Source organism: Rhinoraja longicauda, chromosome 29 (assembly GCF_053455715.1).
Source record: "Rhinoraja longicauda isolate Sanriku21f chromosome 29, sRhiLon1.1, whole genome shotgun sequence".
Lineage (NCBI taxonomy): Eukaryota > Metazoa > Chordata > Chondrichthyes > Rajiformes > Arhynchobatidae > Rhinoraja > Rhinoraja longicauda.
Window position 1 is genome coordinate 15650633 of NC_135981.1, and position 24490 is coordinate 15675122.

General features: G+C 39.4%; 1 protein-coding gene across 1 annotated transcript; it reads left to right on the top strand.

Moving 5' to 3' along the window:
- Positions 1 to 932: 932 nt before the first annotated feature.
- On the top strand, positions 933 to 23781 carry tmem106a (transmembrane protein 106A). Its single transcript, XM_078424360.1, has 8 exons — positions 933 to 1040; positions 12370 to 12606; positions 15107 to 15170; positions 15271 to 15430; positions 15874 to 16014; positions 17235 to 17278; positions 18178 to 18231; positions 19180 to 23781. Exons 2-8 carry the CDS (start codon positions 12387 to 12389, stop codon positions 19325 to 19327), a joined length of 831 nt encoding a protein of 276 aa, XP_078280486.1. The 5' UTR covers positions 933 to 1040; positions 12370 to 12386; the 3' UTR covers positions 19328 to 23781.
- Positions 23782 to 24490: the final 709 nt, after the last annotated feature.

Consider the following 24490-nt stretch of genomic DNA (forward strand, 5'->3'; position numbering starts at 1 on the left):
CAATGAGGCTTTGTCAACTCCTTTAAGTAATTTATTGCCTTCATTAGTGGAAGCTCAAGCTAGACTTTGGAATTATTATTTTGATCAATTAGTTTCAAGATTACAACAAAGCTAATTTTGACATTTAAACCTATGTATTTCAATCTCCTTTTTACTCCCTACACAAGCACATGAACAAATAATAACAAACATTTACACACCTAAGCATTCTCTACGTTTGACGTGGAGCTGCTGTTAATTTATGGCAATTGCCTACTTGTATTTTTGTCACACGTGGAGTCGAGGGACCCAGGTCCATCGTCCCTTCTTTAGCTGCTAGCCAATAGTGCAGATCGAGGGATATGCGCAGCAATGTTAGTGTACTGAATATTGCTGACCGGGAATGAGATCTCTTGTTTATTTTTGGTTGCTGGAAGTAATGTATTTTCTGGTGGACATGGAGGCGATGATTCGGGTCACATTTTGTGTCTATCTAAAGAATTCCGTGGCTACGTTGTGGGTACAAATAACAATTCTGAAGGGTCTCGATCCGAAACGTCGCCCCTTCCTTTTCTCCAGAGATGCTGCCTGCCCCGCTGAGTTATTTTGTGCCTATCTTCGGTGTAAACCATCATCTGCAGTCCCTTCCCACACTTGATTCTGGGGGGGGGGGGGGGTTGACTCGGTGCTGGGGTGGAGGGGAGACTGGGCGCTGGGGTGGAGTGGGGACTCTGGGCGCAGGGGTGAAGGGGAGACACTGGGTGGAGGGGAGACACTCTGGGCGCTGGGGTGGAGGGGAGACACTGGGCGCTGGGGTGGAGGGGAGACACTCTGGGTGCTGGGGTGGAGGGGAGACACTCTGGGCGCTGGGGTGGAGGGGAGACACTCTGGGCGCTGGGGTGGAGGGGACACTGGGCGCTGGGGTGAAGGGGAGACTGGATGTCGCGTCAGCGGGAGGCGGCGAGGCTGCCACGGACCCTCCCCTCCGCCGGTGTCGCCACTGAGCGGCAACCTCAGAGGGAGCGAGAAGCGGAGCGAGAAGCGGACGAGAGACCCCGGCCGTGAGTACCTGAGATCCCGGCGCAGGGACCCACCTCACCCCCCCCCCCGGCTGTGAGTACCTCACCCCCCGGCCGTGAGTACCTCACCCCCCGGTGCAGCGACCCACCTCACACCCCCCCCCGGCCGTGAGTACCTCACCCCCCCCCCCCCGGCCGCGAGTACCTCACCCCCCGGCGCAGGGACGCACCTCACCCCCACGGCCGAGTCACGCAGCAGATGGTGTCGCTGACCGACCGAATGCCCTCCGTCACCGGCAACCCTGCCCCTGGCTGGGCCGGGGGTGAGAGGAGCCGCCTTGTTTATTTACTGCGTGACCCGGGGTCGGCTCCTCCACCGGGGGCCGGGGGCTGAGGCCAGGCCGACCAGCCGCTGCCGGAGACCCCGAGCTCAGCATCACTGCCCAGCCACAGCTCCATGGACGGTCCTGTCGCCTCTTCCATGGCCCCGGCTCCGTGCGCTGCACCCCTCAGACAGTCTGACCCGATCAATGTTATTGACACCCTGTCTTTCTGACTGGTTATTGACACCCTGTCTTTCTGACTGGTTATTGACACCCTGTCTTTCTGCCCACAACATTGCTCTATTGATAGCAACAAACATCTCCACCAGCTGTTCCACCTCCACTATCACTTCCCCATTTGACTTTTGAGTGGCTGGGTATATGTTTTGTTATCTGTCCACCGATACAATTGTCATGTTGCACATCATTCATTCTTCTAACACACATTATCACCCCCCCCCCCCGGAAAAAAATAGTAGTCACCCTGCTTCATTCCGTGGCGTCGTTGAAACCCTCGCCCCCCTGGAGTCTGAAGAAGGGTCCCGTCCCAAAACGTCGTCTGTCCATTCTCTCCACAGAGCTGCCCAACCTGCCGAGTTCCTCCAGCACTTGGTGTTTTTGTTCATCATTCCATATCTGCAGTTCCCTGTGTCTTCTCTCCATTACTCGTTCTCCACACCACCATTAAAAGCCTTTCATATTACCACACAGCATTCTGTCCTCCGACAAAGCCAGTTTGTACCGATTCTTGGCCATCATATATGTTCCTTGTTTTGGTTTCCCTTTTGCTTTTTGCACATTATCCAAATTTTCCTGCGAGTGTAATGTCCTTTAATGCAATAATAACTGATGGAGGCTGTAAGATTACAATAGGATTGAAGACAGAAAGTAAATATTTTTTTTGTATTTTGGAGAACTGAACAAGGAGTTATAAATCGACGGTAGACCCAAAATGCTGGGGTTACTCAGTAGGACAGGCAGCATCTCTGGAGAGAAGGAATGGGTGACGTTTCGGGTCAAGACTCTTCTTCTGACTCCTTTTAGTCATAGTTATAAGATGGTCATAAATCACTGCCCAGCCACAAAATCAAACAAACAACCAGGTTGGAAATCCTTAATGCCGGGAAAGCTTATCATGCAGAACTTGCTGAAATGACCAGCATGGATGCATTAGGGAGATCCAGATACTTATCAAAGGGAAACGTTTGGATGGAATGTTAAATGAAGAATGGTAGGTGGTGCTTGTGTGGAGCACAAGAACAAACACAGACTTTGGTTTTGTCAATAGTATGTTCTATATCGCGCAGCTTGTTAATTGTATCTGTCTCATCAGGTTGTATTTAAATGGTGTTCCCAAGTCAAGTTTCTTGTCAAATGCACAAGTAGAGTTAATTACAGGTATAAAAAGATCTTGCTTACAGCACTATCAGCCACATAGACTAGGATAGCACACAAAAGATAAATTATCCATTATATATCAGTTAGACAATGAAAAGAAAAATGTATGCAAAAACAAGACTTTGGTGCAAAATACAATTAGCACATGTAGCCCACAGTGTGACTGAGGTCAGATTAGAATTGAATTAGATTAGTTCAAAACCTGAAGTATTGGTTTCTTTATTGTCACGTGTACTGAGATAATTGTTCCTGACCTTGGGGTGTGGGGGACTTCACGCAGCTGTCTCGCCTACCCAGCAGCGTCAGTGAGAAGGGGACATGGCTTGGATGTTGGGGATCCTTAATGACAGATGCTGCTGGCTTTAGGCAGCGCTTCATGTAGATGGTTTCGATGGTGGGACAGGCTGTGCCTATGAAGGACTGAACTGAGTCCATCACTCTCTGCAGCTCTTGCATTCGGTGCACTGGAATTGCTGTACCGGACAGAATACTTTCTAAAGTGTATCGGTAGAAGTTTGTTAGAAGATTGGGGGAGATAAGCATTCTTATTAAGAATCAGGCTTATGATTTTTTTTAATTGATTTATCAATGTTGTAAAATGTACCAGATTACAGAAGGGACAGTCCCATCTGTGGAAACTGGCACGTGGTCGTCTAGATTTCCCATTCCACCATCAATGATTAGTTCCCTGGATTTGTTGATATTGAGGAAGAGGGTGTTGTTGCAGCACCACTCCACCAGGTGTTCTGTTTCCCTCCTGTATGTTGACACATTACTACCCATGATTTGGTCAAAACGGAGATGTTACCGATCCACGCTGACTGATGTCTGCTAATGAGGAAGTCAAAGATCCAGTTGCAGGTTTTAGAGGTTGGGATTGCATGGTTAAGCGTTAAAGGAGAAAAGGTAAGGCTAATGGATTTTGGGAGGGGGCTTTGAGGGACCTACTCAATTTGCTTGACAAAATAGATAAAAAGAATAGGGGTAAATAGAAGTTAAACTGGAGAAACATAGGATAAACACAAGAAGACCAAGGCAAATGAACATTTAATGAGGATGTGGGGGGGGGGGGGGGGGGGGGGGCAGGTGAGCATTCCAGTTAAGAATGAGGGTAAGAATTTTGAAAGTAATTAACGTGTTGAAGGATGTACCCAGACTACAGAGGTATTGACCAGGAGATTGAAAACATACACTGTTACATGGAGGGTGTTGCCCCATATGTTGAGGTGGATGTGAGCAAATGCAGCATTTGAAAAGTCAGGTTGTGAGATAATAAACACATGATCAATGAGCCTGAGAAGCAGTCTAACATTAAAAATCTCTTCTGTTTATACGCCTCAAAAAAATGGAAGAAGATAAACGTACAAATGTCTGAGCTTTGACTGGTAAAGCAACTGAACCCAAAGATTTATTTTATTTATTTATTTATTTATTTTGCAGGTAGAACATTGCTTGCTCAATTTTTATTATTTAATTATGCATTATTTTAATTTTTTCACTGCCGTATGAAGGATTAACTGCTTCAATGAATATTGCCTTGCTGTAACTAGGTATCTTTAGGTATTAACTGCACAAAATAATATTGTGCACAGTTTTGAATCACTTGCCTAAAGTATTATGAGAGTATTAGAGGCAGCCCAAAGGAATCTACCATGCTAATTCCTGGGGTGAAAGGATTATCCTATCAGGGGTGGCTAGACTGTATTCCTTAGAGTTCAGAAGAATGACTGATAAACCTATTCGACTGTATATGATCCTAAAGGGGTTTGACAGTGATGTTAATATATTCTCACTAGTTGGTGAGTCATAAACAAGGGATCATACATTACATCCAAAAAGATGTCAAAGTTTGCATCGTTTCTGACACTTTGCTGTGTCATAGTCAGACCCTTAAAGGCATAGTCCCTGAAATCACACAACAACACACATTATGGCTGCCTTGGAGGAGGGAAAGGAAAAGAGATCCCGGATGAATGCAGCAGAGACGGAGGCATGTTTGTAAATGTGATACATGCCAGCAGGGAAGTTCTGTGTCTGGGCAGGAAGCGAAGGAGGAAGTGGGTCAGGAAACCTGCCAATGTACAGACCTGGTAGGAGGTGAATCAAATATTCTGCAGAAGTTCAGGTTTTTGCACAATTGAGCAGAACTGCGGAAAACTTCAGAATCAACACAATAAAACGAGTTGCATAGCACCAAAAAATTAGTGTCCTGTGGGCATTCATTCAGACTCATTGTCAGACCATTATTCCTCTCGCCCTCTCAAACACCAGTTCCTAACCACACCCACCATTGACAATCTACCCCCTCCATCCCCTCAGAGGTCAGGGCCCAAAAGATAAGATATAAAAAGGTCAATCATTGTCCTTCACATCATTCAGATATATACTGAGGAACGACTGAGAAGTCACTCACGCAGCAGGAGGACACTTGAGTTAGCAGCTCATCAACCTGAGAAAGTAATCCTCTCCTTGGCGGAGGAACCACACGAAAGCATACTGCTGGGATCTTCATTAACTCTTTCTTTGCTGAACTGAACTGACTGTTAGTTACCACATGTGTCTCGGTGTGTAACTTATATGCAACAATCTTCTGTTTGTAAGGTATGAAGAGGGACCCCCTGATTCTTTTTATCCGTATAAAATGAATGAGGGATGAGTGAGGTGTAGCGTGATTTTGATGACTAAAGTGTATATTACACTTGATACATCACTTCAGATACTCGTATGGTGGATGAGGCACAGTCATACATGCAAGACCAGCTTGAAACTCTTCAGGAGAAACAATTTGGCAGCAGGGAGCAGTTTGATATTTCTGTTGAGCAGAGAGATGCTACTCATGAGCAAACTGCTGACTTTATTGAGCAATGAAATGTCATTTGTATGCAGATTACTGCCCACCGTGCACACAGGAATACAACACGTGAGCAGTTTCTACTTTTCCAGGAGCATAGGGATGCTACACAAAGGCAGATTGCTATCCTGTATGAGCTGAGAGATGCAATGCACACCAGATTATTCTACTTCAGGAGCAAATGTATTGTATGTATCAACCCATCACTCTTCTGCAGAGGTAGATGTGACCTCTCCACTCCCCATTCGCAAGCCTTTTCGTTCTGATGATGTCCGCTCTTCACATTCCTTCCCTCCCCAGCTATAGCCTATCTTGCTTCCCATAGCAAACTGGAATATATTGCATCCTGCCCTTGGGATTTATCAATTCTCGTGTGTTCCTTGATATCTAACATCTCTTGCTTCTTAATACTGATGTACTCTGGACCATCAGTGTACCCTCTTCAAACTCACTATCTATCATGTGCTTCTTGGTGAATACAGGTGAGAAGTATTCATTTAGGACTGCCCATGTTCCCTGGATTCACACATAGATTACCCCTTTGGGAACCTTCTCTTTTCCTGGCTACACTTTTACTCCTGATATACTGACGAATGTCTTGAGATTCTCACCTTATGACTTGTTTCTGACTAATACAGAATATTAGTGTTCACATTATTAATTTTTTTCGCCATTAGTACTATAGCTTGAAAGCTGAGATGATTAAAATCTCAGATGCCGAAGTGAAAAATCAAAAGGCGGAGGTGAGAATAATTTGAGGAAAAATACATTTGCAACACATCTAATTAATTTCTTGCTATTGCTATATGTGGCAGACACCAATATCTCTTATGAGACATAGGTTTGTGCAATTTCATGGCCAATCACATGGATAGACACATGGATGACCATTCCAGGCTCAAGCATCTTGCACCATTCTGTCTATTAACTCATTAAAATGAGGAATCAAATTGTCTCACAGTAAGCTCCTTCACTTAAGAACACTTTTATAAATTGATACTTCAGAGTCACACAAAAACTGTGTACTGAAAAAAGGCAGAATAGCTCCATAGAGGTTTATTTTTGAAAATGTAGGTGCCTACCATAAGAACTCTATTTCAATTTAATCTGCAACATGGAACGAATAAAAGAAGCACGGCCTTTGCATTTTGTGTTTGCCTGAAGGCAGTTCCGGAGAGAAACAGATTGAAATGAAAATTTACCAAAGCACAAAGATTATATAGGCATTGGGCAAACTGAGAGGAAAATAGGGGAAGATGACAACAAAATAGAAGCAGTGGAGAAAGAATGGCTGGAAAGCAGAGAGAGACATTCTAGAATTGCAAATTTAGGAGAAATGAGTCTTTTAATATTTGCTATTCTTTTGATTCCACCCACAGTTCTCACTGATCTTTTTGTGCACAAGTATGTGTATTAATCCCCTCCACATGATTATGGGCAGATAGTTCTCGAACCAAATGTACTCCTACCCACTCTTCCTCATCTTTAACATCAAGCACTGTTATAACTGCAGACTGACTGAGAAGCACATGACTGTGATGTAATTTTCATATTATTCCTGGTGTATGGAATTTTGGTAATTAAAAATATATCTTTTTACTTTATAAGTTTTCGCTCAGTTTTTGATTATTAGAAATAATTATTTTGTTTTCTGATGTGTACTTCTGTGATTTGAAATCTCTAATCAAGAGAAGATATTGCACTTGGGTGCAGATAACAAAACAACCGAGTCATCTTGACACAGTTTGAAAGTAGCTAACCGAAAATTAGCCCATTAATCGTCAGGCACAAATGGCACTTCAGCATCAGAACTCAAAACAAAATTAGATTTTGGTCTTTTTTTTCTAATTTATTCCTAATGTATAATGTGTACATCCTAAGCTAATTTGAAATATGTGGGAAATCAGGTTTTTAGTGTTACGTTAAGAAGTAACATTTGAAAGATGAAATGGTGTAGGCAAAAGAATAAAAGGATTATGTCGTAAAGTTAGTAAATGCTGGGGGAAAAAAATTGACTGATGGCATTTGTTTGGTGTCCAACTTCCTTTGAGCTAAAAAGATTAATGATGTAAGAGGCTGCAATAAATATTACAATATAACGAGACTTAATGATATATATACATCCACTAGTTTTCATGCAGATGCAGGTTTACACCAAAGATAGACACAAAATGCTGGAGTAACTCAGTGGGACAGGCAGCATCTCTAGACAGAAGGAATGGATGACATTTCGGATCGAGACCCTTCTTCAGACTGAAGGCATGGGTGACATTTCGGGTGGAGACCCTTCTTCAGACTGAAGAAGGGTCTCCACCCGAAATGTCACCCATGCCTTCTATCCAGATATGCTGCCTGTCCCGCTGAGTTACTCCAACATTTTGTGTATATCCACTAGTTTCCTTGTTAACCAAATGTATACAAATCGTGACAATCAATCGAATTCAGTTTAGTTTGGAGATACAGCATGGAAACGAGGCCTTCACCAACCAAAGTCCTCGCCAACCAGCAACCCCGCACACTTACACTATCCTACACGCACTAGGGACAATTTACAATTATACCAAGCCAATTAACTGACAAACCTGTACATGTTTGGAGTATGAGAGTAAACTGGAGAAAACCCGCGCAGGTTGCGGGGAGATTGTACAAACTCCATACAGACAAACACCCATTGTCGGGATCAAGCCCAGGTTTCTTGCGCTGCAAGGCAACAACTCTACCGCTGCGCCACCATGCCGCCCCAATTCTTGCACAAACTTTTATTCTTCATAATTTAGCCCCAGATCATAGGGGGTATGCAGACGATTTGATAGAGAGGTGTACAGGGCCATTGATCTTTTGATTTTCAATTACTGTGTATGTTTCCATTGTGGAACATGGAATTTTCAGTGATTGGTGTATTGTGGATGCACTGTCTGATGTTTGCATTTATGGCTATCAGTGAACTGGAAATTAAAGACTGAAACTGTGAAGCCTGTGAAGCACCACTGACAATGAGAGCATTTAAAATGGTGCATCACTAGAATAGTGCTTTAGAAGTGAGAACAAGGTCTTACCATTTTTGTAGTAGAATTTTCTGGTATTCCTTGAAGTGTCAATATTTAGAACTTGTTGCTGAGAATACGCAGGAATCAAGTTTCTGGTATTGCATTAAGAAGTGATGTTTGGAAGATAAAGAGGGGTAGGCAAAAGAATAAAGGATTATATCCTAAATTTAGAAAATGCAAAAACTTGAAGGTTCACTAGTTTTTGTATGACATTTTAAAATAACTTCAAAAGCACCAATTTGTAAATTAAGGATTTTTATTTTCACATTTTCTCTTTATATTTTGTTTGTGTTTTTAGTGTGAGAATGATGTTTCTCCCCACCGATTGTTAGCTGAGTTCAGTTAATTCAGCACAGACTGGAATCAAAACTGTCTTTTGTTCTGTGTAGCTAAGCTGTTTTGCAGGGTAGTTTGATGTGTTTTAGTATTTTAACAGCCGCATCTCTGTAAGTAGCACCGCGACTTCTTTGTACAGGATATGGACTGATGGGGTTTGTCACAATGTTCATGATTCATTCAAATAATGTGTGAACCAACGCACGTGCCATCTCCCAGGCCCACATCCCTTACATAGGGGCCTTGGTTACATTGAGTTGTCTCCTTTGTTCAGGCCATGTTGTTCATTTGCCTGATGTCAAACTCCCAAAACAAGATACTGAAAAATGGCAGACAGGTTAAATTAATATAGTGTTTTATTAAGCAAAAAAGCACAGAACCCAAGAATGCATGCTCAATGCTTACAATTTAAAAATGGGTCGAGAGCATTGGTCACGTGGTACTACCCATAAAGTGGCATGCAACCCGGTCAGAGAAAGAGATTACCTGGCACATGGAGATAAAGATTCATAGATGTGTTCAAAGCCACCATGTGGAAAAAATGCAGCATCTCCACTGTTTCTCTGGCCCAGTACTGCTCAAAGTGGAGGAGGAGGATTTGGGATAATATCGAGACTATTGTCTTGGTGAATTAGGAACACACAGAAACCCTTATTTAATTACAGAAAGTGTGCACCACACATTAACCTGCCACCCACCCAGTATGTCTGGCATTTCCTCTGTCTGTGGAAGATTCTGAATTTTCCACACTGACCTCATTGGTCATCTCAAAATCTACCAAACTGGAATGAAAACTGGTCGTTGTGGAAGCCAAGGGGCAAAATGCTATCCATTTTGGAGTAATTTTCAGGAGTTTATATCTTTGCATGATAAGTGTCATTCATTCTGTTGATAACTGCTTGTTAAGTTTCAATGAGTTTTAAAACATGGATGTGACGGAAACATGTTTGAATTCTTCAAGTGAATGATCCTCTTCCAGAAGTTAACTTCAGGATCTATTTCCCAGAGCTCATTGTGCTCATCAAAGAGTTTGTAGCTTTTAAGTCACGTGCTGCTGCTTGCTTAGTCCCATGTTTTGGTATAAAATATTAATCTCCTTTCAACTAAGAGATCTGGGTTTGTCTGAGTGTGCCAGAATCCAGAGTAATAGGCATGTTGCTCTTTGAGATTACATGTGAAACTTATATAATTCTGCTCTCGACCCGAAACGCCACCCATTCCTTCTCTCCAGAGATGCTGCCTGTCCTGCTGAGTTACTCCAGCTTTTTGTGTCTAACTTTGGTTTAAATGAGCATATGCAGTTCCTTCTTACTCATTCATGCTATACTCAGTTGTCAGCAGTATAGCTCATGTCTTGATATTGTCAGTTGAAATTGTCTGCGTGTTTGTCTGGCAGGTGGAAACGAATGAGATTGAGAACTTGGCAGAATGTAGTTTGTCCACATGTGATTTTGTTGTTCAGTGGAGTGAAGTGCTGAACCACATTCCATCCTGTTGCACTACGGAAGTCTTATGTCCTCTGATAACTTATGACAGTTCATACATAATGAAACTTGCAAAACCAAGAACCCTGCTACCTACAAATCTGTAAGATTATAGTCTGAACATCTTTTGCTATTGTTCCTTTTGTTTTTTTGTAAAGTGTGTGCTTTGGGTTTAATTCCCCTTTTCAGTACTGATTGCTTGTATATAACATAGCCACCAGCATAAGTTGGAGAAATTTCCCTTTGGGTTGGTTTGACTCATCACCTCGTGTTAGTACATCCATAATTAGCAAATTGTGAGTTCTTTAGCCTTGGTTGTAACCTTTAGCTTCACTGCAGCAGATCCCTTTCAAAAATGGTGTAGATTTGGTGTCATTTGGTGTTTAATTCACTGCTGCAAACTTTGCAAGAGATCTGTCAAAACCAGAAAATATAATAAGAATTAAATCATGCATAGTGGAATAAAGACGAGGAAAGGAAGATCTAGCTAAGAGCAGGAATTAAGAAACAAGAAATATTAAGTTTTTTTAAAAGATCTCGGAAAGTAAAGGAATGGAAGTCCAAATTATGAAATTAAATGAATGTGTGATAGAAATTGGAATTGATCAAGCGATGAAACTTCAATTACAGCTGAATCCATCAACCCTAATCGCTTCTGCCATGTTGACTGACTTATTTGGAATGGTTGAGTCACACTCTTGATGCATTTCAATGCAATGCATTGCAGCATAACTTGTGTTGAGCAGGATAACTTGGACCATGACTTCTAGATTTTCATGCCTTAGGCATGCATCTTGGAAGTTGTGTTATCTCCATTGTAGCTTGTTGAGTTGAGAGTAGTTTCTTCCCTTCAGTTGTTTTCAGTGCGAAATATTTAACTCTGAGCCAAAGTGCTGCCTCTTAACACTTCTGAGATAAAATTGGTTGGAAAGACTGGTTGCGTCGTTCATTCCCCCTTCATAACCCGAGGCACAATATTTTGTTATCAGTTTGATTAAAAGTAGTAACTAACTGACTACTGCAAATTAAAGCTTCAGATCAGAATCCAAGCTAAATAAAGGGATGATATTGCAAGGAAAAGTCAGATGTAATCCCTCAAGTTTTCTCTTTGTATAAGAAAATAACTGCAGATGCTGGAACAAATCGATTTATTCACAAAATGCTGGAGTAACTCAGCAGGTCAGGCAGCATTTCGGGAGAGAAGGCATGGGTGACGTTTCGGGTCGAGACCCTTCTTCAGACCCTTCTCTTTGTATATTCAGACTCCTCTGGCCAGCACCTAATTTATTAAATATGTGCAGATTAAATGGAGGCAGGAATTCAAAGCGCAGTATTAGACCAATAAATTGATCTTGGATTCATTATAGGAACTTGCATCCTCTCGTTACACACCTTCCTGTGTCGCTGGTAGATCTCCCTGTGATACTGATTCTAGGTTTCAAGATCAATTTATGGTCACATGTACCAATTAAGGTACAGTGAAATTTGAGTTACCATATTGCCAAACTAAGTGAAAAGCAACAAGACACACAACCACATAAAAGTTAACATAAACATCCAGCACAGTGGAGTCCACATACCTCACAGTGATGGAAGGCAATAAAGTTCAACTTCTTCCCCTTGTTCTCCCGTGGTAGGGGCAGTCAAACCATCCGCAGTCGGGGCGATCTAAGCCCCCACAGCTGACAATCGAAGCCCAAGTGGGATGATTGAAACTCCCATGTTGGGGCGGTTGAAACTCTCTCCGTGGCATGGAGCTCCCGAGTCGGCCTCTTCTTACCTGAGACTGCGGGCTTCACGATGTTAAATTCCACAGGCCCCGCGCGCGGTTGGAACTTCGCTTCATAATGTTGCACAGCTATTACAATAATTAAAGGTAAATCTCATCTCCATCATTAGAGTATAATTCTTTGTTCTGAATTCATGTTGCAGGGAAAATACAACACACCATGGGTAAATCGTTCTCTCATTTACCAACTTTCTCAAGACAAAGCAAGAAAGAAGATACAGAATCCATCGTGGCAGAAACCGACAGAAAAACACTGGAAAATACAGATGAAGTACAGGGCAATAATGGAGATCCCAATTCTCATGTTCCTTATGTAGAGTTTGTGGGACGGGAAAACATCACATGTCCCACATGCCAAGGGACTGGAAGAATACCAAGAGGTATGTGGTTCTCACACAATTTTGATGCTAGGCTGGTGAAATCTGCTTCACCCACTATTTTGCTTGCAAGTATCTTGCTGCCACCAACATGATGAAGAAGGAAATTGATTTGTCAATATAACAAAACAAAGATGACTCTAAGTACTTTGTGCAGTAATGAGATATTGTGAAAGATTTTTCTTCAAATTGGGAAGACCTGAGACAGTGCATACTAAAATACTGATAATGCCAACTTCCTAATCTGGCAAATTATTCAGTAATTTAGTGATTCTATTTCCCTAGCTCTTACCATTTTACACTGGCTAACAATATTTCTGCTCTTAGTTGATGCTATTTTTAAGCTGCCAGTTGTGTGACTCGGTGTTGCCAAATATTGTGCTTTGCTTTTTTATGAATTGGGCTCCATCCAATTATCCATTGTTCATTTTTTAATCAGTTTCTGTAGGAAGCTGCTCAAATGTAACACTTTGTATAAAGTACCTCGAGTTGTGATACTTTGGGAAAACAATAAATGCTGTTTACCTTTGTGATGTAGATTGGAAATACACTTACTCCATCTTATCTAGTAATATTGTAACTGCCTTTTGAGGTTGACTCCAGGTCATATCTCAAACTTTAACATAAATAAATGTTACATAACATTTTTTTAAATGATGTACATGTGTGTGTTGTAGTATCAATAATTGTTAATATAGTGATCAGGTTACATACCATTGTGTCAAGTGTCTCCTGCTGTGTGTGGCTCTAACAGAGAGATATCTTGGTTTCTGCAGCTGCACTTTATCATTTCAAAACCAAACATTGCTTGGAAATTTTAATGAAAGTAATTAGTTAGCTAACTTGAGGTTTTTAAATGATTTTAAATGTTTAGCAAAACATGCCAATTGTTTTAGAACAGTACCAGACATATCATGTTTATTTGCAGGTTAGGACACAAAGGTGAAATTCCTCGTTTTTTGTTATCAGTGGGAAGTCTATGCCCCTGTTCCTCAGGGATAATGAGGACAGTGTAATTGCATTGCAAAATTAAACCTGCAAAATATTGTTTTACATAGACACCACTTCTTCATTTTATTATATTTATTAAGTCTGCACAGTTCTGATAATATAACCTGACTACGTATCTTTAATGATAACTGTAAATGGGGCAGAGCCCTCATTGAATGCAGACCCAAAAATATAGAATAATTGAAGATCAAAACCGATCAGTTTAATTCTGACTTTGTTTTCAGTGTTAAAGCAAATGTAATAGAAAATTTGAAAAAAAATGAATAAAACTGTCCAGCAAGAGATGTTTTAAAGGCATAATGTTGGTTTGAATTCTGATTCAAAAACAATTTGTAAGTTTTCAGCAAAACCAGTCTGAAGAAGGGTCTTGACCCAAAACATCACCTATTCCTTCTCTCCAGAGATGCTGCTGTCCCGCTGAGTTACTCCAGCATTTTGTGTCCATCTTTGGTGTAAACCAGCATCTGCATAGAAACATAGAAAAATAGGTGCAGGAGTAGGCCATTCAGCCCTTCCAGCCAGCACCGCCATTCAATATGATCATGACTGATCATCTAAAATCAGTACCCCATTCCTGCTTTTTCCCCATATCCCTTGATTCCTTTAGCCTTAAGAGCTAAATCTAACTCTCTCGTGAAAACATCCAGTGAATTGACCTCCACTGCCTTCTGTGGCAGAGAATTCCACAGATTCACAACTCTGGGTGGAAAAGTTTTTCCTCATCTCAGTGCTAAATGTCCTACCCTCTATTCTTAAACTGTGACCCCTGGTTCTGGACACCCCCAACATCGGGAACATTTCCCCTGCATCTAGCCTGTCCAATCCTTTAAGAATTTTATGTTTCTATAGGATCCCTTCTCATCCTTCCAAATTCCATGAATAAAATCTGCAGTTCCTTCCGACTCCCTTTAAACTTATTCGGTTCACAGGAAAATCTATTATAATATCGTGTAACATCTTTAAAATTGTAAGTGTGTTGGGGTAACCAATAATGCAGAAGAACAGTCAGTTTAGAACCACAAAGTCCTGAGTGTTCAAAAGTTCATAAATTCTAGAAGCATAATTAGGCCGTTCGGCCAATCAAGTTTGCTGTGCCATTCAATCATGGCTGATCTAAGTGTGTGAACATTCAGGGAATTATTGTTTATAATGTAACTCAAGAAGAAGAAGAAGACGAAGGGTAACATGTGCATGATAACACGGTATCTGAAGGCTTTCCCCTGAGTTAAGTGATCCTGACCTAGAAATATATTGTTATTCTTTCATCATCATTGGGTTTAAATCCTGAAAGTCCCTTCCCAATAGCAAGTTCGGGTAGCAGTTCAAGAAGTTGGCTTATCACCATTAGTCCCCCCCTAAGAATGCGTAATAAATTCTGACATTACCAGCAAATCTCCCCTTTCACCCCCACTCCATAAATGAATGAGATAAAATGCAGTGAGATCTGATTGACTGTATTTTGAAGTTTTGTTTTCTTTTTCTGCATTTTCAGGCCAGGAAAATGAGTTGGTTGCCCTAATACCATATAGTGACCAGAGACTACAGCCACAGCGAACGTCAGTATCTATGTAATACTGTTGCCAAAATATTATTTCACTCACAGAAAAAAACCAAAAGAATACCTCTTCCAATGTTGGGTTTTAATTTACTTTTCAGGAAACTCTATGTGGCAGTGGCTGTGGTGATCAGCCTTTTGATTAGTGGGCTTGCGATCTTCTTCCTTTTCCCACGTTCCATTGATGTTGAACACGTTGGTATTAAGTCAGCTTACGTCATTGATGACAAGAAGGATTATAGAGTTATTCTTAAAATTACGGTACGTTTGTCAGAAATTGAACCTAATTTAAACTGTAATGTTCAATTGATAACGAAAGGATTGAACACTCTGTAATATGGCTTCCACTGTCTACTTGTCCATTTCCCAGAATCTGGCTAGATAATGAAAAGAGAAACAGGAAAGCAGCACGTGGACATTGAAATCTGAAAAATGGATTAGATGCTCATTTCTGATGTTCCTGGTTGTAACGATGACTTGTGAAATGATTTAGACAGTCTCCATTAAGCTTCCAGGAGGCCATTAAGTGCCATACAGAACTGGCCACAACTCGACACTAATTAGTACCAGATTTCTATTTCATTCATTGCTATAGAAATTGTAAAAATGCCCTTTGAAAAGAGAAGGAGTTGTAAGATTAAGGTTAACAGTTTTTATTATTTTACACTCTTCACTACCACATTTTTTTCCTGCCTCTTTTGCAGAACATTTTAAACGTAACAAACTACAACTTCTACAGCATCAGCATTACTGACCTCAATGTGCAGATTGTGTTTTTCAATGAGGTTCTGGGAACTGTCAACATCAAAAACACCACAGTCTTCAGGCCTTTGGGAGGTGGCCAGGTAATGAGCATTGCCTTTGGTGTGAAATAAATTGACGTTTGCTATTATAATTGCAGTGTGAAATTGTGCTTTAAACAGGTAATAAAATAGCACATGGAATGTCCTATAAACATTTGAAGGTGGTATACTTATCACTAAGCAGCTCATTAGTCTTTATTTGCTGCATTAATCTTGTGCTTTGTACCTTGCCTAAAAAGATTAGTAACCAAATATTGCTTGGCAATCATGGCGATCCTGGTGCTAAAATATTTGCAGATAACCTGATTCAATGTATTGAGTTACCAGTGTCCATTTGTGTTTCTATTTAGCCAGTGTGTTGGAAACACAGTAGGACTCCGGCATGGTTCAATAATGTATGTTTATTCATCAGAATCATTTTTAAGGTGTATACAGTATACAAAGCCAATTGAAAGAGTTTCTACAAAGTCCAGGAACCATTACACAAGTGCAGGGCTGATCATGACATTACTTAGCTTTACAGTAAACCATCAAAGAATATTTTGAAACCATCTGCATGCCTTCAACTGCAAGGGTTCAGTCAGGTAGATGTTTGCTGCTTCTGTTTTCTTGCATTGCTTCTTTCAGTGAGCCAGAAGGAATGTCGAATAAATTAAATAGGATTGTGCATCATAGATATGTTCACTTTTAAAATTGGATTTTTTATTAAACTATTGATATTTCAGTACTCTATTTTAGATTGTTTATTTTCTCTAAAGTGATCTACCAGCCTGAGATACAAGGGCATGTACTAGAGATGAGAGGGACTTAAAACTAAATCATTATTGTAAGCCATATTTTGTAATTATTGTAATCCTGATTTTTTTTTTAAATGAGTAATTGCACACAAATAAACATCACTAATTATTACTTGTCACTGATATGAGTCTAGCGCATGATTCATTTTGAACATATTACTGCAGTTACATTACAGCCTTGCACACAGAAATGGAATCATTGCAGCAAAATTCTTTCTCTAATTAACTGTCATAACACCCAAAATTTCCAATTTTTCCCTCCTCTGTAATTTAAACATTAACTAAATTGGATCAGCTTACATGAGATGTTAAACTCTGTTCGGTCACATCTGCAGTTCCTTACTACACATTTCTTCTGATCAGTCACTGTCGTGTTTATCCATGTTTAACACATTAGTAGGTACCATTTCTGTTTGCATGGGCTGGGTACTCTAAGTCATTTGATCATGTCTTTACTCTTTTCAGATTTTCTATGCTGTGACAGCTACATTGGATGATCTAGGCATGTAGTAAGTATTATGACTGTTGTGTATAGGAATTTCTACCCACACAAATGAAATGGCAGTGATTAAAGGGAAACATTTTCTATTTGACTGCTCAAGTGAACAATAATATCTCTGAGCTTGTCACAAACTAAAATAGCACTAAACTATAAAAGGAATTACTTTGATTTAAATAGTTCTTTTCACGTCTTTAGGAAATCTCACATTGCTTCACAGTCAGTGCAATATTTTCAGAATTTTTGTTGGAAAGTAGTGGGAACTTGTTAGACGTCTGTGTGAAGATTGAATATTGGTCAGGTACCCAAGAGAAACTGGGTTCTTTTTAAAAGAGATGACGTGATCTTTTTCTTGTAAATTGTAAATGTGAATGGAGCCATTGTTATGTAAATGTGAATGGAGCCATGGTTATATCTAAAAGACACAGCACTGTGTCTAATAATTCTTTGCCACTACATTGAATTGATGCCCCAACCATGTGTTCAGTTTTGCAGAGGACTTGTAAACCCTGGCACTGGTATGTAATTGCTATCAAATGAACCAAAATGATACATTTAAGGTTTATATTTAAAAGCTTCTGAAAGGAACTAAAAAAAATTCATTCCTGCTTTAAACCTATAATGTTTTAGGCATTCCCAAATACCATCACATTTTCCAGTTTCCCCACCATTTCTCCTCGTGACATATTGACAGCCTCCAGTATATAAAATATTGGACATTCTTAAACATTGTCTGCTTTGATAGTGTAAAGGCTTAAACTTATTGCTTAATATCATTTCAGAAATAACAATTTGGGGGGAAAAGTAGGTAAATTAAAACAATAAGATTTTATATATATTTATGTTAATGTGTAATTTGTTACATATGTCAGATAATCTATAATGTCTTTCTTTTATTTTGTCTTTAAGCCATTATTGCACAATGCCCGAAATCAAAGTCCACAATATTGTGATCTCAATACAGTAAGTGTTCCATATTAGACCCTTCTTCATAGATTCTGAATTAATATATCCAGTTAAATTAATTGTATATTACTTCATTTTAACCAAGTTTATTTTTTTCTTATTCACAGCAAATTATTTTGTACAACCCTCACCTGAATGGAGAAATAAAATTACTTGATCCACATACTTGTGTTTGTGGATCCCTCTTATCTTGAAGAATTATAATGTTATTGCAGACTGCCCTTTTCTTTTCTGTGTATAAACTGAACTAGATAGTTTGGTTTTGGGTTCAAAGTAAATTAGATAATTCTGTTTTTTTTAAACGTTTAATTTGTTTTAATATACAATGGTGTACTTGTGGGTGCAGCCTTCATATTGCAATTAGGCTTGCTTTGTACAAATAGTGTCTTTTACACATAATTACAAATGCGCTTGTCTATCCAGTTAGGAGACATATTTTCAACTTGACCATATCCTTTTGCCCAGAGATTCCTTATGTTTCCAGTCACATTTTTATGGTCTCTCACATCTCCATGTATTGTTGCACTTTGAGGAGACATTAAATCTCTTATAACAAATCAGCATCAAAACCCACCTGAAAGTAGGTGAAAAGTTTAACGGATAAGTTCTTTTTGACACAGAGTATAACAGGTGCCTGGGACATGCTGTCAGGGATGGTAGTGGAGGTAGATATGACAGTGGCATTTAAGAAGCTTTTAAATAAGGACATAGATGTGCAGGGAATGGAAGGACATGGATCATGTGTAGGCAGATGAGGTTAGTTCATCTTGGCATCATGTTCGGCACAGACATTATGGGCCAAAGGGCCTGCTCCTGTGCTATATGTAAACAGAACTGTAACTGTCATGTATGGATCACTGACGTGAATGCAACTATGGTTTTCATCAAAATGACAGCATAAAAATAATTATCGTTCTATCATTTGTTCTTTTTTATCTCTTTCAGAGCAACCGTGACAGCCTGGTATTTGTCACACTCGGAGCAAGTCTCTGTTAATGCCTACCAATACGTTGACTGTGGCTCCAATACCACTCATCTTCACAGCCCCTATTACCCTCCCCAGGACAAACACTTGCAAGTGATGCTCAGTTAACTCAAAAGATGCTTCTGCCCTTTCACTAAAGGCTTCCAGCATGGTACCAACACATCCTTCTCTGTGCATAGATACTGTGCTTCAGATCTGGTGAGAAAATCTGTCAACCAATTTTGCACCCATCCTGCTTGATTATGTTATAGTACTCTGTGTAATAGTATAACACTTCTAAGAGGAGTAAATGAACTTGAAATATTGAGCATATCATGGAGATTTGATAATCTTATGAAAACAAATACAGCTGAATTACTGAAGCTGAACAATAATTTGAATTTAGATGGAACTGAACCGAGACAGTTGTCAAAGTTGCTTAATTTTGGATATGACATCCATGCTTTGAATAGCCTCCAAATTTAAGTGTGCGGTTCTTTAAATAAGACCTCTCATTGTCTGTCTCCCATTAGACATGATGAGAACATGTCAAAAGGTTATTTTGTACAATGTCTGTGGACAGTCTTTTGGGTAACATTTCATTACGGTTCATTAAGACTGAAACTTCTAACAAAAAGAGTGTAACATTGTCAAAGTACTTCAATTACAGGAAAGCGGGATGTTTCATAATTAAAAAGGAATGATAGTCACACAGCACAGAAACATGCCCTTTGGCCTAACTTATCCATGCTGACTAAGATGTCCCATCTAAGCTAGCCCCATTTGCACGCGTTTGGCCCATATCCCCTCTAAACCTTTCCAATCCATGTATCTGTTTGGGAAGTATATTGAGTGAATGTTCATAAAATAGAAATATGTGGTAGTGCAGTTGGCAATTCAGCCTATCTTGTCCATGCTTTAGTTTACCCACTGTCTTGTACAGTTCCAGCACAGATTTGCCACTATTCCCCATGGTGGAATAGTCTGTAGACAACTAATGGCATCCTCATATCCTTGTGCGCAAGATGTTGGTGGAGTGTTACTGCCTAAAAAATCACTTCAACCGAGGAGAAAAAAAACTGCTAGCCACTTTTTGCACCTGATTCTGGGAGGTTTTCCCAGCCAAGAGTAGGAAAGTGTTTTTTTAGTACAACTATTCTAGATGGGGATTGGTATTTGGTTTGTATCATAGCCAACGAAACCAAATAGAGCTATTTCAAAAGTTTTAGATTAATTATTATATTAAAAGTATTCAATATTTTTTCCAATGAAATAGTCTACCTACTATTCTCTCACTTAAAAAAAATTAATTCATGGCATTGCCAGCACCAAGTAAGCCCTGAGCTGAAGAGGCAAACGCGTGGGTGGGTCTGCAATCACATAGTTAGACTGGGAAAGCAGAATCTTCCTCTGAATGATATGTGAACCAAGTCGCGTTCTATGAAAATCCACTCGTTTTATGGTTATTGTCAAAGAGTCTAGAATTATGTTTAGTTCCAGATTTAATTTTACTTAAATCTAAATTCTTGTGGGATAGAGGGTAAGGTGGTACACAATGGAAACAGCCAGCACGTCCGTTTGGTTGTGTGAAATTCCTCCATCACTAAAATAGTCACCCTCTAACACATGTGTGCAGTTGGTTATTTCAGCTCGGATCCGTTTTAATTAAAGAGAAAAATATTTAGTGGAATATCATTCCTTCACCCAAACCACCCAATGGAGACCCAACAAATGTTGCTTTATTTAGTTTTAATTGATGGGTTTACAGAACTCATCTTTCTTACTACAATTTGGAAATATGTGCAATGTTTTCAGATTACTTCTCGTTGTCATTTTGCTCTCAGTATCCTAGCCACCTGGGACAATACCTTTTGTTTAGTTCAGTGAAAACAAGGCTGGCCTGTTTTATGCCTCTTACTTATTTAATTACATTTAAAAAATCTCGTATTTCTTTACGTAAAGAATAAATGTTTGTCCATTGCTTTAAGTCAAATTATAATCTTGGCATATTCACAGTTAAATTGTAGATTATTGTTTTTTGAGCCAATCTTTATGAAAATCCATACCATCTTCAGCGCGTCAGACGTAACGCGTGTTGTTTTGATTAAAAGTATAAAATCATGTGGTAGACAAGGTGAACCCAGAGAAAAAACATGTCTTAGATTTTTTGGGTCTTCTGTCCCAATGTAGAGCCCTACAACATGAAATAGTTGACCGCAGAAGTGTAATTTAGTGTTATGGTATCCAGTGGCTTTTGTGTAATGTCAAGGTAATTAACCAGATCAAACTAAACCTATATTAAAACACGATTGAGCCAATGTATACTGTCCCTTATGGTTGTCTCCAACTGTAGCTATCAAGAATAAATAGCGTATGCATTCAACCAATATCAAATTATCCTTTTATACGATGTCACAAATTTCTATCCAGTACTTCGAATGGGCCAAAAATGTTGGGCATGTCTGATATGTTCCAATCAACTATAGAAACCTTCTGGTACTTGAGGTTGCATCTTGTTCATTTGTGGAATCAAATCCAGTTAATCTAAGAGGTATTTGGGCAGCGAGGAAGTAAATTTCTTGAGAATTTATAATTTCACTCAAGCGATAGATGAGAGGAATTCTTTATTTTTACTGTTACAATGTTGATACACCTAGTAACTAGGAAACTTTAGTGCGTATCATGATCAGTCACCTTGATGCAATTACTGAATGTGATAGTGCAAATATATTTAGATATTCTCTGTTTGAGAGTATTATTACTTTAGTTTCTGTCACTGGACATATGGAGTTTTTTATTGTATGATGCAAGGACATCTTTCTTTGCAGTGAATGGCGTTTTAATTGAAACTGATGCTATCCATAATATTAATATTTCAAAGGCCACAAGGTTAACATGCTAAATGTGTATGCTGTAACAATTTTTCATTTTATTATCGTGAAATAATTGTCACTTCATCTTGTCCCATGTATTAAGCAACGCTGATATATAGTAAATGTGTTTAGTGATCATTGAAATGATAAATTGTACTGTAACTTATTGATCTGTCACTCCCTGTATGTGTATATAATTATACCTGACACTACAGAATTGAGCATCAAATCGACAAGAGTTGTACAAGTCTGAATGGTGCCAGATATGCATCAGATCAATACATTATTTTTAATTGAATTTTGAGCCCCAGTGAATCAGTGAGTAAATTATTCATATTCAGTCATTGAGTTCATGGCCTTTTTGTAATGCTAGCCCTTGCAGGTCAAGAAGGTAACAGATTGAGGATTGCCACACCTCCCTAATTCCCATTCTCCCACTATCTCCCACCCACCCAGGCACCCTGCTCCTTTTCCCTCGTTCATCCACTCATCTTACATCAGAGTCCTTTATTTCCCTTTTGTCCTCCCTCTTTTCCCTCCCCCTGTTCCCTTCCACCCATATCCCCTCCTCCTGCTTAACGTTTCACTCCTCTTCTCTCAATATCTGACACCCTTTGTCTCCTTTTCACCTCCAGCCTTTATCACTTACACCTATTGCCGATGTAAACCCTCTCACCATTATTCACCTTTCACTTGCCAACCTTTGATCCATCCCTATCTATCTTTTCCAGCTTTCTCACGAGTTTACTACAATCAGTCAAACCCAACCCCGAAACGTCTGCTGTCAATTCCTTCCACAGATTCTGCTTGACATGCTGAGTTCCTCCAGCACTTTATGTTTTATTCAAAATTCTAACATCTCCAGTTCCTTGTGTCTCCAATATGCATTTGTCTGAACGTGTGCAGCTGGATTCTGCATCCCTGACCTCAGAAGATGCTGCCTTAGAACTGCTGCTCCTGATTCAGTCTGTAAACTCCGGCCAGTATTTGCTTGGTGGGTGAGATGGGTCAAGATCAGGAGAATGTCCTTTATACATGAATGGCTACCATTCACTATGTCAAACATAAATATTAGCCTCTTGAGAAAAATGCATCACAGTTTGTGCATTTCTCCTGTAGCCAACACCTTCAGGAGATTTAAAGAGAAAAGGGAAACGTTTAAGAACTTGTTTGCATCCCTGTTCCATCACTGGTAAATGAAGAATACTAAACTTGCTATGTATCTTGTCCAAATTAATGTTTTGAGGAACTGACTGTTTAAATGTTTTGGCATATGTTATTTTAATGTTTGTTTTATACTGCTCATTGCTTGTGGACAAATCCGTGACAATGAGATGGCAAAAAGAGTGCAACATTACTGTGCACATAATTTGAGTTTGCACTGTTTACTGAATTATGACAATTTACAAAATTAAAACAATGTTGATGAATTTGAAATGCGGTTTCTCCATTCGTATATGATCCGAGACAATAAATGAAGACCCGAGTTCCATAAATTTAAACTTTTGATGTATTTGTTGTAATTTGAACAGCTGGATTAAAGAATTAAAGTTCCTTCAAGGATGTTCATTGCCACACATAATTCAGAATTTCAGAAATGCCTTTCAAACTTGGTCCACATTGTCTGTGAAAATGCTGCCATATTACTGTCAACATGTAGAGTTGCATGACTAGCAAAACACAAAGGATTATTAAAGTGCACTAACTACTGTTGGTAAACCTGTTGTCCTTTATTTTTCACACCCAGTCTTAGGAATGGAACCATCTAGTTAATTAGATAACTAAATCATGTATTTTTCTTAGATTTGTAAATTAACTTTGAGAGAGTGTCATGAAGTCCTGAGACCAGCCTGTGCTGGGCGTCTTTTTAATAACAACCATGTTGGCCATTGAGAAATATGGTCCCAAACTTGGCCTTGCATCCATTATAATGAATTTGGACTTCTGTAATTAATTTACATTGTTTAAAAGAACCACCACTTTTAATTGATGTCATGACATCAATATATTATCTGTTGTGACCGGTGAGCATCCAATTGTATGTAAAACGCAGTGCCATTTTACCATGGTAACTGTAACCATGAGATTAGAATCTTAAAAGAATCTTAAAAGTTCTAATCTTAATTGTACTGTTGCTGTAAATATGAAAAACATGCCTTGTGTTCATTTTTTTGTCAAATCCCGATGTGTGTAGCGCAAAAACTAAACAGTTAGTGAATTATTGAGGTCTAATTTAACTCTAAGATTATGTTATTTTAAATATAATGAGTTTTGCAGAAAGTCCTACATCATACGTTATTATTTTAGATTTGCACTGCCATTTGTTTTCAAGTGAATTGTCTTGCAGATGTAGCTTCATTGCTCATTAAAGGATAATTGAAGTTTCTTTGTGAGATTGGATTAATTTAAATACTGAAAT